General features: G+C 46.5%; 1 protein-coding gene across 6 annotated transcripts in view; it reads left to right on the top strand.

The window, feature by feature from the left end:
• Positions 1 to 10,385: 10,385 nt before the first annotated feature.
• The window catches only part of LNX1 (ligand of numb-protein X 1), an 84,872-nt gene continuing 77,125 nt past the window's right edge, over positions 10,386 to 18,132 (top strand). For 2 of the 6 annotated variants that reach the window (XM_074992768.1, XM_074992767.1), the window contains exon 1: positions 14,109 to 14,466. In XM_074992768.1, the coding sequence (XP_074848869.1) occupies positions 14,375 to 14,466 (92 nt within the window). In that variant the 5' untranslated portion in view covers positions 14,109 to 14,374. Of the gene's footprint in view, positions 10,832 to 14,108; positions 14,467 to 18,132 lie in introns of those variants that run through there. The other 4 variants (XM_074992765.1, XM_074992766.1, XM_074992769.1 and 1 more) reach the window with 4 other exon arrangements.

The raw sequence follows: 18,132 nt of genomic DNA, 5'->3' as shown, positions 1-18,132 counted from the left end.
CTGTTCAGGAGCTATTCATGTTTGCTCACATGATCTGGGCTGAGCCACATGATAGATTTCCTCTATAGACAGAAGCATGCCTATGTGAAGCAGTTAGCCTCTGTCTCTTGGTTTTGCCACAACTCGTCCTTGTACTTGTAATCTTAGCTTGTGGTTTAGCCATGGAACCATCCGTCAAACATTAATTTATTGAATCACACAAGAAAATGGAACTTTAAATTATTTCCCACAACAGTGGTGGAATATTTTCAAATTATTGACCATTTGAACTGCGCAAGCAACAAAAGTAAATCTCATCAGAATTACTACCTATTGCCAAGGTAAGTCTGTTTATACTCGTCACAGTGCAAGTAACATCTATGATAAACTGCTACTTGTGTGCTTTTTTGTTTCTCTTCATTCTATACCCACCTTCCTCCTTTTCCCTTCCCTAGCCTCGCGTATGTTCTTCAGGTGTTCCTAATAGTCTTAAATAATTTATTTGGGAATGAAATGTTTTTGTGAAAGTGTCTGTAAAATCAGTTTAGGCATTTCGAGGGGAGAGGGAATGTATACATGGATGAGAGTGACTGACTGTTTCAGGATATTATGATCAGAAATCTTGTGCATAAAACTCACTGAGCATCAATTTCTCCAACTTTTTTATTTTGTACATTTCAGTGAGATCCAGAAAGTAATCCAGGTTTCAAGGAAATTGCTTCTGTGCTTTTTAGGTTACTTTCAGGAGCAGTGTGGATTTTGTTATGTTTCATAGCTTGATTTAAAGCTTAAAATTGTTATGCATTCACTTGCAGCATGGCATCACTAGGTTTTTTTGCTCAGCATAAAGTGGCTTCAATCACTGGGGATATTGTGAAGATCTATGTTTATTGATATTCATGTTTGATTCCCCATGTGGAACAAAAAACAGAAATTCAGAATTCCAGGGCTATGTCTACACATCAGCACCTGTCGACAGAAGTGACTCTTGGAAGATATCTTCCGTCAAAACTTCTGGCAAGAGATCACAGCAACACATGAAAGTAGATTGTTCTGTCCATCCGCTCAGTCAACAGAGAGAGGCCAGATGGCCCAGCCACTATTTCGACAGAATATCTGACCTGGAAGCCCTGTCTGCCAACAGAGGATCCCACCCCCGGAGCACCCACTTGGCTTTTTTGTTGACAGATGCTGTCGAGAAAGGCGTTCTGTCTCATGGAGGAGGAGCAGCACACTGTCGACAAAAATCCTGAGTTCTGTTGACAGTATGGTGACAGAAAGTATTTTTAGTGTGGATGTTCTGTGAGTTTTATTGACGAAACTCTCCAGTGTAGACCTAGTTTTGGAGAAAAGAAATAGAACACTGGCTTTGGAGTAGTCCACTTTGAACCACCCATCCCAGAAGCTTTGGGGTCCCTAACTCAGAGGCAGTCCAACAGACAAGCAGCCAAGGAGCCTGGCAGGCAAGCTGACAGAAAAACAAGCAGGTTTCTGGTAGGTCTTGCCAGTCAGAATTTCTTTGAATTCCTGCCAGGCTCCCATCAGAACTTTGTCCAGCTCCGGTGGTCTCTACTAAATGTTTTGATTTTGATGAATGGGCAAAACTGACAAGAAAAAGTGGCTGGAATTTTGCTGACCAGCCCTAGTAAGCATAATAAGAATTCTGCTTTAAAGACCTGAAGGAGGCAATATTTTAGTGGTCTAAATACAGGTTTGAAATACTTTGCAGCCCTGGCAGATTGAAGGAGGTGTTTTTATGCATGTTACAAATTAACAATTCAGGAGTATGTTTTCTTGTCTATTTTTATTACTGATCCTATATAGGCTGATATGGGGTTTGAACCCTAGAACATCAGTGCAACATGTATGAGTCACCACACTTTGACCTAAACAAGTAACTGGACTATCTGGCAGCTGTAATAAACTTGCACCCCATTATGGGGACCAACCAGTAGGTGGGGACAAAGATCCACATTCCTCTATTGTTTGTTATACTTGTTTTGGTCAAGGGCAGCTGAGTTCTGAAGCCATGAAATCAACTAATTCTGAATTGTGGCATTTGCAAACTCAGCAATTATCACCCTCTCTTGCCTTCTTTTAATAAAACATACAAAATATCCAACAATAACTACAAAAAAATGAAGGAATTTTCCATTTCATTCAGTGTCTCACAACTTGCTCACTTAGTGTGACTCTTTCAATTTTAAATCTCAGTGAGGTGTATGAAGTTGTATAAACCTTTAAAAACGGAGCAAGGAAAAAAAAGGCTCCTCTTCTGCAAAGCTTGCCAGTGTTAATCTCCTGGCTGATGCTCTCCATTCTTCATCTGCGGTTTAGGTCATTTTCCTGAGTCTCTCTGATATGAGGTTCCTGCCTACTGACATATTAGTTCTCTGTTTGATATTTCTCTCTGCAGAGCACGAGCAGCGTTGTGCTAGGCACATGACAGGACAATCCATGAGCTTGAGAGCTAATGGGGAATGGTTGGCCGTGACAGCCTGAGATGCAATATATACACAGATATTTTTAGGGTGCTAGCTTGAGCCCTGCTAGCGCAAATCTGCCTGAGCTGGAATATAGATGTGCCCTATACAAGCTTAGTCCTGCAAATGCTCTATCATGCATTTAACTAGTTCCATAAGATTAGGACATTAGGTCCAGGCTCTCTCCCCTGTTGAAGACTATGGCAAAATTCCTAGGTAGAATGGAGCGGGTGGGGCAGAAATCCTAGCCCACTGAAGTCAACAGGAGCTTTCCTGTTGACCTCAGTGGGGCCAGGACTGCACTGTCTGTCTTCAGTGTGGGATGATCTATAAAGTTCTTGAGGAAGAAATTTTGGACTTGATTATAATCTCAGAAATGAGTTCAGGATGACACTGTCTTTTAGCACATTTGTGAAGCACCATCTACATGAGGTTCAGGCAAGATATGGCCCCTGGCCTGGATCTGGCCCACCAAGCCTTTTCAACTAGCCTGTGACTGAGGGGAGAGCTTTGTGTGCTACCCCTGTCCACAATAAAATCTTTGAGCTCTTATTGTCCAGAAACTGGCCAACGGGAACTGAGAGAGTTTGTTGGGGGCAGTGGTCAATACCTCACAGTTTCTTAGCTCCCATTGGTTGGAAACTCACCAATAGGAGGTGAGAGATTTTTGCTGTGGATGGAGGCATTGTATGAAACCTCCCCCACAGCACAAAGTGTCAGGTCTGGGGCTGCTGGTAAGCAGGGAACCCTGCTCTACAGTGCAGCCGGCAAGGAGCCACTTAAGTGTCTCCTGGCCAGAGCCTGCTGGTGGCATCCCATCTCCTCTTGCACTCCAACTCCCTCTCACACCCAGCACCCCCTCCTGCGGCCCTCCACCAGGCCAGAATCCTCTCCTGCATCCATATCCTCTCCCAGATCCTGCACCCCAGTCCCCTGCCCCAGGTCACCACCCAAATCTTCTTCCTTCCCCTCTGCCCCAGTTAACAACTCTTTCTCAGACCCTACACCCCTGCCTACATCCCTTCCCCAGGCCAGAATCTTCTCCTGGGCCCATACCTGCTCCTGGACCTTGCACCCCAATCCCTTGCTCTAGGTCAAAACCCCTCCTTCACTCCAACTACCTCTCAGACTCCACACCCTATCCTGCAGCCAGGAGGACTGATAGCCACCCTGGGCCGAGGATCTAGATGTGGGAGGGCCCTTCTCCATGCCCTTGGAAAGGGCAGAAGAGACTCAGGAGGAAGGGGCAGTTCTGAGGGCAGTGTGTCCTTAGTACTGCCTAGAGGGGGATGATGGGTCCTCTCACCCTCAGCCCGACCCTCAGAGCTGCCTGGAGTGGCTCCTCCATGGAATTTCAAAGGGGCCCAGGGCTCCACATACTGTTGCTGCCGCCATAGCAACAGTGGCGGCTGGGAGCTCCAAGACCCTTTGAAGCACCAGGAGCTGCTGCAATTGCCCACTTTGCCCCCCCTCCAAGTCAATGGGACTGCCTGCCCCACAGCCCCTTGTCCCAAGCTCCCTTCCGCACCCAGCTCCCGTCCCAGACCCCTTACCCTCTCCACAGAAAAGTGCGACCCTTGACCACTTCCCAAAATCTTGGAGTGGGCCCCCATCAAAAATTATTTCTCACCCCCTGGTCTACACGTACAGTCAGTCTTAATCCTGTATTGCTCACTAACTGCACTTTGTGAAAAATCACCCAATATTGGAGTCATTGTTTCACAATCCTTTAAAATCACATTAAAATCACTAGGGCTAAATTTTCACACACATTTGAAGGGAAGATCAGTGACACTAGCTTAACATCATGCCAGTGGAAAAGACATGGGATGAATTACAGAGATTGTTATGACAACGCGGTACTGTAAATTCAAACAATTATGAACATTGCAGACTAATTCCTCCCTCTCCTGGAGTCTTTTGGTGAAATATTTTCCATGCTCTAAACACAAAATACGTGTAATGTAATCTCCTGTTACAGGCCGCATTGTGGTGGTTTTATTACGTGAGCAGACCCAATGATTTAACTAGACTGCTTGTGTACATAAGCTGATCACAGTTAAGCTGTAAAAGTTTGACTTACTGTGCTGACTTTTTCTACACAATAGCAGTGCTTTTTATCCTCGCCACCCCACTTCCCCCACCCGCCAGATTACCACAGCTGGGGCTGCTGGAGGGGCAGCGGGGGCACCAGCTCCCAGCCCCCACACTGCTGCAGGGCTGGCAGGGGCAGTGGCGGACCCATAGCTGGGGGCTGGCTGGGGTGCTGAGGCCCATCAGCAGCCCCAGCCATGGGAACCCTGGTGAGGAGGTGCTGGCACGCACATACCACCAGAAAGAGCCGCACACAATAGTAAGTACAGGTCGCACCTCTCAAATCCATTACTGTCTCGTCCAGCAGCCCCCACTGCCTTGTGGGTTATCCTGGGAAGGAGCAAGGCTAAGGGAGTAAACCCTGACAGAAAATCCGGAGTGGAGTCCGAAGGCAGTTCGGTGTCAACTTCTGGCACTGTCCCGGCAACTCCTGCAGCTGAGCTGGTACGAGACGTGGAGGTTATCCTCTCCTTTGGACTATATCAGTAAAGCCGAGAGGGGGACACTGGTGTCTGGGCAGCCCAGAGTCTCCATAATAAGTGCCCAGGCTCACGCCCGGAGAGGTACTCCAGCATCGCTGAACAGCGTTGCATCAACACGGGAGGCAACAGATACCGGTTATAAGCTCTTGCTCGATTGGCGTAGAGAACGAGCGCCAGGGGTTGCCTTCGACGGTGGGAGAGATCCTCACATCTCACTGGACAGTCACCGCCTGCTTCAAGCTGGGCAGCCCCCAGCCAATAGGGTACTGTCCCGTCACAGTTCACCTGCTTCGCTGGGTGTGAGAGGCTTAAGGTTCCTGAACCTGACAAGTGACTGAAATTTGGGCACCAGGCAAACCAATAAGAAAATCAACAAGAAATGAGAAACATCAACAAGTTAAGCTTGCTTGCTGGAATGTGCAGACCATGCTGACCAGCTTGACTGAAGATCTTGAGGCCGTCAGTGACACTCAAAAGACTGCTGTCATCAACGAGGAACTGAAGAGGCTCTGAGTTGATATCGCTGCACTGCAAGAGACACGACTTGCAGATTCGGGATCTCTAAAGGAAAAGGACTACACCTTTTTCTGGCAGGGTAAAGCCCAAGAAGAACCCAGAGAGCATGGTGTTGGCTTTGCTGTCAGAAACACCCTTCTACAAATGGTGGAATTAGTCATGGGCGGATCAGAAAGACTTCTTCGGATCACGCTTCAAACTTGCGCCGGTCCCGTCCACCTGATCAGCGCTTATGCTCCAACCCTGTACGCCACACCAGAAGTAAAAGACAAGTTCTATGACGTGCTTAGTGCTGCTGTAGCACAAATACCTGCTCGTGAACAACTGTACATCTTGGGTGACTTCAATGCAAGAGTTGGAGCGGATTGGGCCTCATGGCCTTCCTGCTTAGGACACTTCGGTGTGGGAAAAATGAACGACAATGGACAGCGTCTCCTTGAACTGTGCACGTACCACAATCTGTGCATCACAAACACATTCTTCCAAACGAAGCCGCAGCACAGAGTGTTGTGGAGACACCCACGCTCGAAGCACTGGCATCAACTAGACGTGGTCATCACTAGGCGTAATAACCTCAAAAACGTCCTTCTGACACGCAGCTATCATAGTGCTGACTGTGATACAGATCACTCGCTAGTTTGCTCCAAGCTGAAGCTGAGACCCAAGAAGCTGTACCGCTCTAAACCTGCTGGAAGGCCCCGCATTGACGCCAGAAAGACGGCAAACTCGGAGAAAGCTGAAAAGTTCAGAGAGACCCTCCAGGAAAATCTGCGCGGCGGCCCTGGGGGCACCAATGTGACATCCAAATGGCAATATCTGAGGGATACAATTTACAACACGGCCTTGTCGGTGTTTGGAAGAAGAGCTAGAAACACGAACGACTGGTTCGAAGCTAACTCCAATGAGATGATTCCAATCATTGAAAAGAAGCGCGCTGCACTCCTGGAGTACAAATGCTCACTGAGCCAGAGTACCCAGCAAGCACTTAGAGCGGCCAGAAGAACAGTACAGCAGACAGCCAGGCGCTGTGCCAACAACCACTGGCTCCAGCTATGCAGCAGCATCCAGACCTGTGCTGACTTTGGTAATCTCAGAGAAATGTACGAGGGTATGAAGAAGGCATTAAGACCCACCCAGAACAAGATGGCACCTCTGAAATCCAAATCTGGTGAAGTCATCGCTGACAAAGCCAAACAGATGGAGCGCTGGGTTGAGCACTACTCCGAGCTGTACTCACGCAAGAACGTTGTGGTTGACGCAGCCCTCGATGCTGTCGAGCTCCTACCAGTAATGGATGAACTAGATCAGGAACCGACTGTGGATGAACTGAAGAGAGCCGTCGACAGCATTGCAGCAGGAAAGGCCCCTGGCCAGGATGGTATACCACCAGAGGTAACCAAGTGTGCCGCGGACACACTCCTGGAACCCCTACATGAGCTACTGTGCCTGTGCTGGAAAGAGGGTGAGGTTCCACAGGATATGCGTGATGCTAACATTGTAATGTTGTATAAGAACAAAGGAGACAGAAGCGACTGCAACAACTACCATGGAATCTCCCTCCTAAGCGTCACTGGTAAACTGTTTGCTCACGTCATCCTTGGCAGACTCCAGAAGATTGCTGAGAGGGTGTACCCTGAATTGCAGTGCGGGTTCCACACAGAGAGGTCTACCGTTGAAATGGTCTTCTCTCTAAGGCAGCTGCAGGAGAAGTGCAGGGAGCAGAGGAAGCCGCTCTACATAGCCTTCATCGACCTGACCAAGGCCTTTGACTTGGTCAGCAGGGATGGTCTGTTCAAACTGCTCCACAAGATAGGCTGTCCTCCACGGTTACTCAAGATGATCCAGTCGTTCCACGAAGACATGAGAGGAACCATCCAATATGATGGCGCATTATCGGATGCTTTCAGAATCAGGAGCGGCGTCAAACAAGGATGCGTGCTTGCTCCGACATTGTTCAGGATCTTCTTCGCACTCCTCCTGAAGCATGCCTCTGGATCTTCAACAGGGGGCATCTTGCTGCACACAAGATCTGATGGGAAACTGTTTAATCTTGCAAGGCTGAAAGCCAAGTCTAAGGTGCAGGAAGTCCTCATCAGAGACATGCTGTTCGCAGACAATGCTGCTGTTGTGTCACACACAGAAGACCAGCTTCAAAAACTGCCGGATCAGTTCTCCAAAGCGTGCAAGGACTTTGGGCTTACCATCAGCCTAAAGAAGACAAACATGTTTGGTCAGGATGTTGCTGAATCCCCATCAATCAGCATTGACAACTATACGTTAGAGGTCGTCCATGAGTTCGTTTACCTCGGGTCCACCATCACTGACACCCTGTCACTGGACACTGAGCTAAATAGGAGGATCGGAAGAGCAGCCACAACTCTGTCCAGACTCAGCAAGAGAGTGTGGAATAACAACAAGCTGTACACTCACACCAAAATGCAAGTCTACAGAGCCTGCATCCTCAGCACCCTCCTTTATGGCAGCAAGACTTGGACCCTGTATGCCCTCCAGGAAAAGAGGCTGAAAGTCTTCCACTTGCACTGCCTCAGGTGCATCCTTGGAATATCATGGAAGGACAGAGTGACCAACACTGCCGTCCTTGAGCAAGCTGGAATCCCAACCATGCACACCCTCCTCAGGCAGCGTCGGCTCTGTGGGCTTGGCCACGTCCACAGCATGAATGATAGAAGGATTCCAAAAGACATCCTGTATGGTGAGCTAGTCTCTGGCAAAAGACCTCCTGGACTCCCCCAGTTGCGCTACAAAGATGTCTGCGAGAGAGACCTCAGAGAGGTAGACATCAAGCTGGACAACTGGGAAGAACTAGCAGACGATCGCAGCAGATGGAGACGGGTTACACAAGGGCCTTCAGAAGGGCGAGATGAAGATCAGACAGCTAGCAGAGGAGAAGCGAGAGCACAGAAAGCACAATAAGGACTTGCCAGACACCCACTACATCTGCAAGAGATGCAGCAAGGACTGTCACTCTCGTGTGGGTCTTCATAGTCACAGTAGACGCTGTAAATGAAATCCTCAATTGAAACTATAAAGGGTGCGATCCATAGTCTATGCAGACTGAAGGATGCCTACTACTACTACTACTACTACTACTACTCCTCGTCCAGCAGCATCTGTCGTCTTGCAAGACCACAGATGTTGCCAGATGACAGAGCAGCTGGCAGGTGCATGAGCCTCAGTGGGACTGGGAGCCAGAGTCCCTGCCTGCCTCTTGGCTGCAGGGCAGGAGGCTTCTGTGGGTCCAGGACCACGAGTCCCTCTTATCCCACAGTAGCAGGGCAGGAGCTGCCATGAGGCTGGGAACTGGAGCTCCCCAGAAGCAAGAGCCAGGAGTCGGAGGCCCGGCCTGCACCTTAGCCACAGAGAGCCTGGACCCTGAGCCCCTGTTTGCCCTGCAGCAGCAGGGGCCAGGATGCTGCCAAGGGGTGGGAACCAGAGTCTCTCAGTGGGAATTGAATCCCCTGCTTGCTCTGCAGCAGCATGGGGCCAGAGCCTGAGCCCCTGCTTGTCCCACAGCAGCAAAAGCAGGACACTGCCTTGGGGCTGGGAACCAGAACCCTCCAGCAGTGTGGGGCCAGGAGCTGGATCCTCTGCCTGCCTCACAGCAGTTGGATCCAGGACGCTGCCACAGGCAGAAGTTGGAGCCCCCACCTGCCCCAGGGTGGCGGGCCAGGGGAGACAAGGTCTGGCTGGAGCACTGTGGCAGCCCCTGGGAGTCTTGGCTGGAGCACAGCTGTGGGGCCGGGGGGGGACTCAGCAGATAGGAATAAGGGGATTTCAAAGTTGGCGGGGTCCTTTCGAGAAGGACCTATTTGGAGGAGCCACGCGGGAGCAAAATGTGGCAATTTCGAAGAGCTGCGGCCGGCAGCTTGCTAATGAGGCACTGAAGATGCATTTCAGCGGCTCATTAGTAATCTTCGAAGTGGCCATTTGCATGGCCATTTTGAAGTTTTGTGCCAGTGTAGACACAGCCAAGCAGTTATTTTGAAGATAGTGGAAATACACGTTTTAAATCCAGTGACGGTGCGTCACAATTAATCCATACAAATATATTCTGCCACAAAGATCAGTCCTTTAGATCTCTATAAGGACCACATACGACTGTATTCTTGTTCACGGATTGTTTGAAGGATAATATATTTTATGGCTAGTGTTCTTTTCTTCCACAGCTGAGGCAATGTTTAGAAAAAAGGGTCATAAAAGTTTTAGTGCCAAAACGTACAGCATATGACATGGGCATAGCACTAATTCAGAACATGGCTATTTTCTTTTCCTTCTACTTCACAAGTGACTTCCCAATCCATGTTGAACTTGAGGAGGAACAGAGGAGTGGTAAACATTATTCTTAATGGTATTTCTACATGCAGTGTCATGCTGCTTTGCCTGTACATAGTGTTGCTTAGTCACTGCAAAGATTTCTTGTATGAAAAAATAATCAGCTGACTTGCATGCTTTAAACTCGGACATCTTGGAAACATTAAATTTCCCCTGACTTTAATTTTATGGGGTTAAGTTCTTGCAACATTCTCTTCTTTCCTCCCTATGTAATCCCCCCACCTCCTCCCCAGAGAAATACCTTTTTGGTAAGTGGATGGTAAAGGGCAGCAAGAAAAAACCTCCATAAGTTACATAGTTAATGCATGTTCTTATTTTCCTGCCCTAATGGTGCTTTCCTTCTGTACAAATCACTGACGTATTGTCTAATAAGATACAGCCCAACCAGGTAAATCACAATGATGTTTATAAGCAACCACCCCAAAAATGTAATTCTTTGCTGTTTTCTTACAGGTTTGCTGTCTCTCAGATTTTTCTGATATTATTCAAATAGCCAGGAGTTGCTTTGTTTCGCATCAAATTGTATCATATCATGAGTCAAAAAGATCTGTTGGAAGAAGTTGAGGCCAACCGTCATCCCTTATGTATCACCTGTGGCCAACCACATATACCAGAAGAGAACCACCTGTACAGCTACACAGAAGAAGTGGATGACGACCTAATATGCCACATCTGCCTGCAAGCTTTGATCCAGCCACTGGACACTCCCTGTGGTCACACCTACTGCACAGCCTGCCTTACCAGCTTTCTAGTGGAAAAAGACTTCTGCCCGGTGGATCGCAAAATAGTGATTCTACAGTCTTGCAGAAAGTCCAGCATACTAGTAAATAAACTCCTGGATAAGCTAATGGTTAGCTGCCCTTTCACAGAACACTGCTCAGAGGTTTTGCAACGTTGTGACCTTGAACAGCATTTCCAAACTGGGTAAGTCCCACCTTCACCTTTGTGTTTTGCTTTGCTTGCTTGTCTGTCTGAGAAGGGACTGAAAATATCAGGAACTGTAAAGGTGTTCAGTACACTCTGCTTGTAATGGCCAGAGTAAGTAATTTAAACACAGGGGTTTTTGGTTTTGTGGGGTTTTTTTTGTTTGTTTGTTTGTTTTCAAATTCATCCCTGATGTAAACTTGTTGCATTCAAAGAAGTTAAGTTAGGGCTAAATTTTGCCCATTCATTTCTTATTCTCCTCTCTACAACAAACAAATCCAGCTTCACCAGGTTCTCCCAGGCAGTATCCTGAGGATGATAATGGAGGAGGTCTCCATGGTAAATTGCACACTACAGGAAAGTATATTTCATAATTCGACGTTATCTTTGAGTTTTTGAGACCAGGCATATCTTAAATAGGTTGTAGTTGCTATAGGATATAAATTGGCTTCTCTCTCTTCTCAGTTTCACATACAGTGTAATGGATTGTGGGGACAGAAACACAAAAGCAATTCAGGCCCAGTTTCAAAAGAGACTTAAGCACCTTGAAGCCTAAATCCCTTTGAAAGTCAGTAGCACTTAGGTGCCTAGGTCATTTTAAAAAATATGTAAGCTCCTAAATCACTTAGGCGCTGTAGAGTCCTTTTCCTATGACTGTCCATGATGCTTTCCTGCTCTACATCATCCAGGCAGCTGGTCAATTTTGTACGATCAAAACTGAAAGACATTTTAAAATTTAGGCCCAGATTTTGAAAAAATGTGGGCTCCCAACTTGCAAGTGCTTGTTCCTAGCTGCCTGTGCAACTGTAATTTATGGGTACATATTGGTCACAAGTACTTCTGCAATTAGATTTCATTGCTCGCCGTGATGGTATCTGAAAAGTCATAATTCAAATAACTTCTTTTAATTATTTCCTGGTTCTGATTGTGTTTTGGGTCAGCTGGGATGTGTTCCAGGTTTTAGCTTTTTCTCTTTAAAGGGGCTTAGCAGTGTTGTTTACTTTTAACCTTTGGCCAATACTCTTTTTGTCCCTCAGATAAGAGCATTAATAGGCAGAGTGAAATGGTTAGTTCACTGTTTTCACTATCTAACACTGTTATTTTTGCAATTATTATTACAATTTTGCTGTTCCTCTACAGTAAGTATATTTGATTCAAGACTGTAAGAAGACTGTTTTCCCCAGCCTCTCTCTTCTCCACAATCTATATGATTTGTATGTATTTTGGATACCCTTCAATTAGATCTGAGCAAAACTGATGGTTGTATAATTGTTGCAGGGTCCTGTCCTCTGCAGAGAAGCCCAAAGTCAATAAATGTAGCAAACCCCAAACCAGTACGCCATAGCTGAGTCACTACAGATGCCCCCAACAGGCATCTACTGATATATCATACTGGGTCAAAGACCTCACAGATAGTTTTCATTTTCCAGAAGCCAATTAAACCATGGTGTTATCTAGCCATTTTTTTAATTTTACTGAGCAACTTTTACATGGAGGCAGTGTGATCTATATTTTATGGGCTAAGTATAGGACCAGAATTTAGGACCTCTCTGAAACTGACAAGGTGTGGGGCAAGTTACTTACTTTTTCTATTTATCTCAGTTTCCCCATTTATAAAATGGAGATCATGTTACTATCTAGCTTGCAGGAGACGTTTGTGGTGTGTGGTGATCTGACATTGCAAAGTTTTACTGCAGTGATAATTGGCAAATGTCCAAGGCGCACACAGCTGCTTCAAGTAAAAGAGGGCACAAGATTCTGCCCACCTGATCTGGATCCATCACAAGACAGAAGACCTGGCTAAATTGTAGGTGTCTACTTCCCTTCTTAACGCCCTGCCTGACCAAGACACAGACAACCTCCACAGGCGCTCCCTGAGATTCTGGCTCTGGAGATCTGCAGAGAGTGGGACTGTGGAGAGAGAGTATTGCCAAAGACTGGCAAAAACATGGTGACCAGTCTAGTGCTGTCTTCCCTTGAATCCTGTGGGCCAGTCCAGTACAACTTAATGCTGAACAAATCATTGAACTGTTCCATCTTTGCATGTGGAACCCGCTCTGCTCCCTGAGATAGTTCCGCAGGCTGAGTTGCAATAAAGGAAAAGTAGGCAGAAGCACAGAGCATGCATGGCTTCTCATGGATGACACTTGGGTAACCTCCCCAAGATTTGCATTTTTGAGTGCCAGACCACTGCACCTTCCATGAGGTCTTGAACCTACTCCTCAAAGCACACCCCTTCCCAGAGTTGGACATAAGAAGGAACTTCGTGAGGACCCACTGGCCGAGTTTCTTTGACCCTATAACAGAATAATCTATCCTTGGGTCTTCCAACCCCTATAATTGTAGATGGACATGTACTGTGTTTAAATGCAAGCATTTGGTAATTATCACTACCACAGTTTATGCTTTTGACTACTTGAGTGCAGAAATCCTACCTGCAGTCTGAATTCCAATTCAGAATAGTACAGGAAATGAAAAAGCATTGCGTGTTCTTCAAGTCAGGAATCCGTCCGGTCTAGGCACAATGCAGTTTGAAATGATCATGTTCCATACTGGCAAATCATCAGGGGAGGAGAAGGTGTGTGACTGCTAATAAGATAGTCTGGTACTCCTGGGGGGAGCAGCTCAGCCCAGCCTGAAGTCTCACCTAAACGTGACTGTTGTTCTCAGTGAATAAATTAAAGTGGATTCTATTAGAGTCATCAGTGTAGCCAGCGACTGCCACATTATTTTGTAAATCAGTCTCCCGAATATTCTTTTTCTCAAAGAGAAAAGCTCCCCCCTTACAGAGATGAGATCATTGATAGAACAATGTGAATTTCCTACTTGTCTCTGAGTGTGCGAAGAGAACTTTAAGGGCTATAACGGGAGTCAGCACAGCCATGCATTAAAAACATTCTCACTTAAAATTAGTTATGTGTGTTATTTAAAGCGAGAGAAGACGTGTCCTGGGTGTTTATGTAAATCACCTTTGCACAAAAACATCTAGCTGGATATCGAGGAATTAGACCGAACTAGAATCAATAACCAATCAGTTAAATACCACAAAGGAGATTTACATCCTCCATCACTTGCTTTGGAGCTACAAGAGGGCTTCATTTGCCATGTTGAGATGACTACACCCTTCTGTGATGCAGTGTAGCTCATAACCCATCTGCGTCTGGCCAGTGATGTAAATGTACCAGCTGCTTCTGAAGAACCACTCTGAGTACTGCAGGAGGCAGGTCTCTTTACTGTGCATCAGCTTGCTGTGCAGCATAAGTCACTGTCTCGCCAACCCTGCTGTGCTGTCCCTAAACCCTCCCATCTCCCCATCTGAGAATCAGATCGAGTAATCCTCTTACAGGTCAATGATTTTTCAGCATAGCTTCGTTTAAGGGATTTAAATTTGATTCATAATGTGCTACCAATTGCACTGAAATGGAAAGGCTCTTTTAGAAAGGGTTTGGCTGACATAAAAGCTTGAAGTTCTGTGTCCCATCAGCAGGCAGAGAGGAGGTGGGAAGGAGGAAACCTAGCAGCAGTGCCAGCCCTACGCTGAAAATGAAGGCTCTTCTGTTATTGGTCCTACCCTGGCTAAGTCCTGCAAACTACATAGACAATGTGGGCAATCTGCACTTCCTGTACTCAGAGCTGTGAGTACTCACAGTCGTGCTGTTGTTGTGGTCTCTGTGTGTCTGTGTGTCTTTTTAACAGGGAAATTCTCTGTCTGCAATACCTGTTTGTGTGTAAGCTACAAAGCCTCTTACCGGTGGCTTAAAACAATGCCACACACAGTGTGCATCTGATCGGAAGGACTATTAAGAGTGATACTTCTCCAGTGCCTTCCACTTTTGAAGTGTGGAAGCAGCTGAGACAAACTGAGTGAAGCTGTCTTGCTGTTTCCCTGTCAATTTTGCTTTTCTGGGCTGATGATTCTGGTGGTTGTTTTCCTCCCCCTCCGTTGCTAAGTATCCCCTTTTCTGTCCATAAATAGATTCCAACAGAAAATGAGAGTAGCCCATTGAATCACAGACTCACCTCCTTTATAGATCTCTCTGTGTGTGCACATGTGTTCTCTGTGTAAATCTGCACACCTTTGGTACAACACCCTGTTGCTGAGAATATTTCCGTACGTAATTCACTTATGATGGGGGAGAAATTCCCCATGTTGGTGGTGTTTGCCTATAGAAAAATGTTAGTTTCTCTCTAATATTGCATATTTTAAATGTAATGCTCCACATTTACATCAGCTGGGAGCATTAAGGGCATAACTGACTCGGTTAAACCTTAAAGTAGATATTCTGTCACTTCCTGTGTGTAGTCAGTAAATGGTGCTGGTTGAACTAACACCTAGATGCAATGGTAATAGGTGCCTTAGAATTTCACATAAATATAGCAAGATGACTATTCTCAAATATGATTTGTAATAAAATAGGTTTGATTAATTTCAACATGTTGCTTGAGGTGAATGTGAATGGAGGGGCTTATTTTGCTCAAGAATAATAAGGTAACTACCCTTTGAAGGGGACTTGGTAAGAACAGTTAATTCACAGGGTGTGTTTGGATTGTGTTGTCTCTGCTCGCATATCAAACTAGTAGCATTTGTGATAACAAAAAGCCCCCCTTTGAAATTCTCGTTTGATGTGCACAGCAGCTATTAATAATTCAGTAATGCCTTATAGTGCTACTCTGGTCATACTGGATTTTTTTTTTAATACGAAAAAAGAATCTGGCTTAAAAGATCACAGAACTTAGAAGATCATAGCTCTACCCTGATTTTAATTTAGCATTTTGGCTTAGAATGTTCGTTAAAAAAAATAAGTCATTTAAGCAAAACAAGCTGCAGAAAATCAAGCCGAAACTAGAGCAGATGAACATTTATAATGGCAACAATGGCATCCGGGGCATCCAGTTTTCAGGAAAGCAAACTGATGAGATTAATCAGAGCTTGTGTACATGCACACACGCACCCCTATTGCTTTGTCTTGGGGAATTCTGGTTCATTGGGTTTACAGGGATAAAGGGCTACTACATGCATTAGTTATTCATCTCCAATTTACTTTAACCTTCTAGCCCACAAAAACATTAGTCACCCTACATAGCTCTTCTTGTAAAGATGCACATTCTTTGCCCTCGGGCTCTGGAAGTGGACGTGCATCTCCAGTTATGAGTAATGGAAGGTGACCATCTATTCCCACATTTACACTGGACTGATAAACAACCCAGCTACAAAAGAGTAGTTTAAAACACTGAGGACAGGAAATGGATTGTATGTCTGGAGACTGACTGCTTTTTTTTTTTTTAAACGTACAAGAGCATTAGTCAGTATCTTCTCTCTTTCACACAGTTCAAAAGAACATCCAGCAGTTTGGGTTAGTTTTAGAATTGGCTCCTGTAATTCTTCTCTTTGTTTTTCTGTGTTGACTACTCGTGGATACTACACAATCAGCGACATGCTCTGCAAGCATATGGGTTGGATTCCAGGCCTGCTGTAATATCCGCAGTTGAAAGAGAGAATTTTTTTTAGTCCTATTTAGTCATATTGCATGGGTTTTGTAGCCTGCTGGTTGCTTTTCAGCCTCCTTGCACACATTGTCAAGTGCATATTTGTATATTCTTACTGACTTGTCTGACAAATTCAGCATCAGCACCCTAGGCACCGTACAGGCTGTGTTGGCAAGTTTTTAACCCCCTAACCCTTTAGTGGGTTAGGTTGGAAGCAGGCAACATTTTTAATTCCTAAACAATGCAACAGAAAGTGTTTGTGCTTCACTGCACACGACAGATCAACTTGTGAGTGTCACAAATTATTAGGTTGCAATAAGTGGAAATATTATGTAGCACCACCTACACTTTTGGCTGTAGGCCAGCGCAAATACTGAACTTGTTTGGAACTCGCTTTATTGGCATGCACCAAAAAGGCATCACGTGAGAGGAGAGGACAGGAGAGGGTGCCCAGGGGACAGATTGGTGCACTCTGCACATGAGTTGCTATTGGTGTGAGGCTAAATGAAGTTTTTAAGATGCACATTAGACAAGAGCCAAAGAATGAGGCAGTCAGGAGACTCCCTCTTCTTCCCTATCTCTTCTTTTCTGTCTCACCACAATTAGGCACTAAGCTGCAAGAAAGCCAGGAAAAGGAAAGGGACATTGAAGGTAGGAGTGCAGGCTATGTCCTACACAACAGCAGAATGGATGATACATGTTCTAGCTCCAGAGTCCCTTTCTGGCCTCTAGACAGACAGAGCAATAAGAGAGGTAACGGCTAAATTTTGGACTATGTTTGTTAGTAGCAGATCTACTTTACAGCCTTACGAAAGGACTGTGCAAAAGACAACAACTTCAGTCAAAAGCTCCCCAGTCTGTTTCTGATGTCATCTTTGGGCCTCCCCTGATTTGGATACACTCCTCCCTCATTTAACAAGTACTTTACCAATAAGTGCTCGCTAAAACGAGGAATATATATATATAGACCTTTATTCACTAAATGAATGAACTTCCCCCACTTATATGAGTGGGGTCCCTGGAAGGGGGCTGGGGGACCCGCAGCCCCACAGCTGGAGCGGAGCTATCCACTGGGTCCCTGGCCAGGGGTGGGGAGACCCGCAGCCCTGTGGTTGGAGCCTTCTCCCTCCCTCCTCTCAGACATGCAGCTGTCTGGCCACCCTGCGGCTGGGGGAAGAGAGAGAAAGCTCTTAGACTGGTTTCCTCCCCTGCGCTGGCGGGAACGTGATGCTGACCAGCCATGAGCTGACCAGTTTCCTGGCCATGCAAGCCTTGGGGAGACTGGCACCAGCCTGCCCCTGGTTCTGAGCTCCTGCCACTCTGGGAGCCAGGAAACTGACCAGCCCTGATGGTTCCTGGCTCCCCTCCCCTTGCAGGAAAATTTGAGTTATGCAGGAGTTGCAGGAACAACACCTGGGTAACTCGAGGCTTTACTGTATTATATCCCCGCCCCCCCCCAAGACCTCACCCTCAGCCAGGTTTTAAACCTCCCCCCGCATGGTCTCAAACCACCCCCAGCCTTACAGCCCCCCAGCAGCCGCAAGCTGCTCCCAGCATTAAACTCTCCCTGCAGCTCCAAACTGCCCCCAGCCTTCCAACCCCTGTGCAGCCCCAAACTTTCCCCAGTCTTAGACACACACACACACACACACACACACACACACACACACACACACACACACACACACCCACCCACCCCGCATCCCTAAACAGCCCCAGCCTTAGACACCCCTCCTCCTCCTCCTGCAGTCTCTTCACTGGGGCTGCTAGGCTGGGTGGCTCCCCCAGCCCTCCTGCTCTCAGCAATTAACTCT

This window comes from Carettochelys insculpta, chromosome 4 (genome assembly GCF_033958435.1).
Source record: "Carettochelys insculpta isolate YL-2023 chromosome 4, ASM3395843v1, whole genome shotgun sequence".
Taxonomy (NCBI): domain Eukaryota; kingdom Metazoa; phylum Chordata; order Testudines; family Carettochelyidae; genus Carettochelys; species Carettochelys insculpta.
Note: the sequence above shows the minus strand (reverse complement) of the source record. Positions and strands in the feature narration are given on the sequence as shown.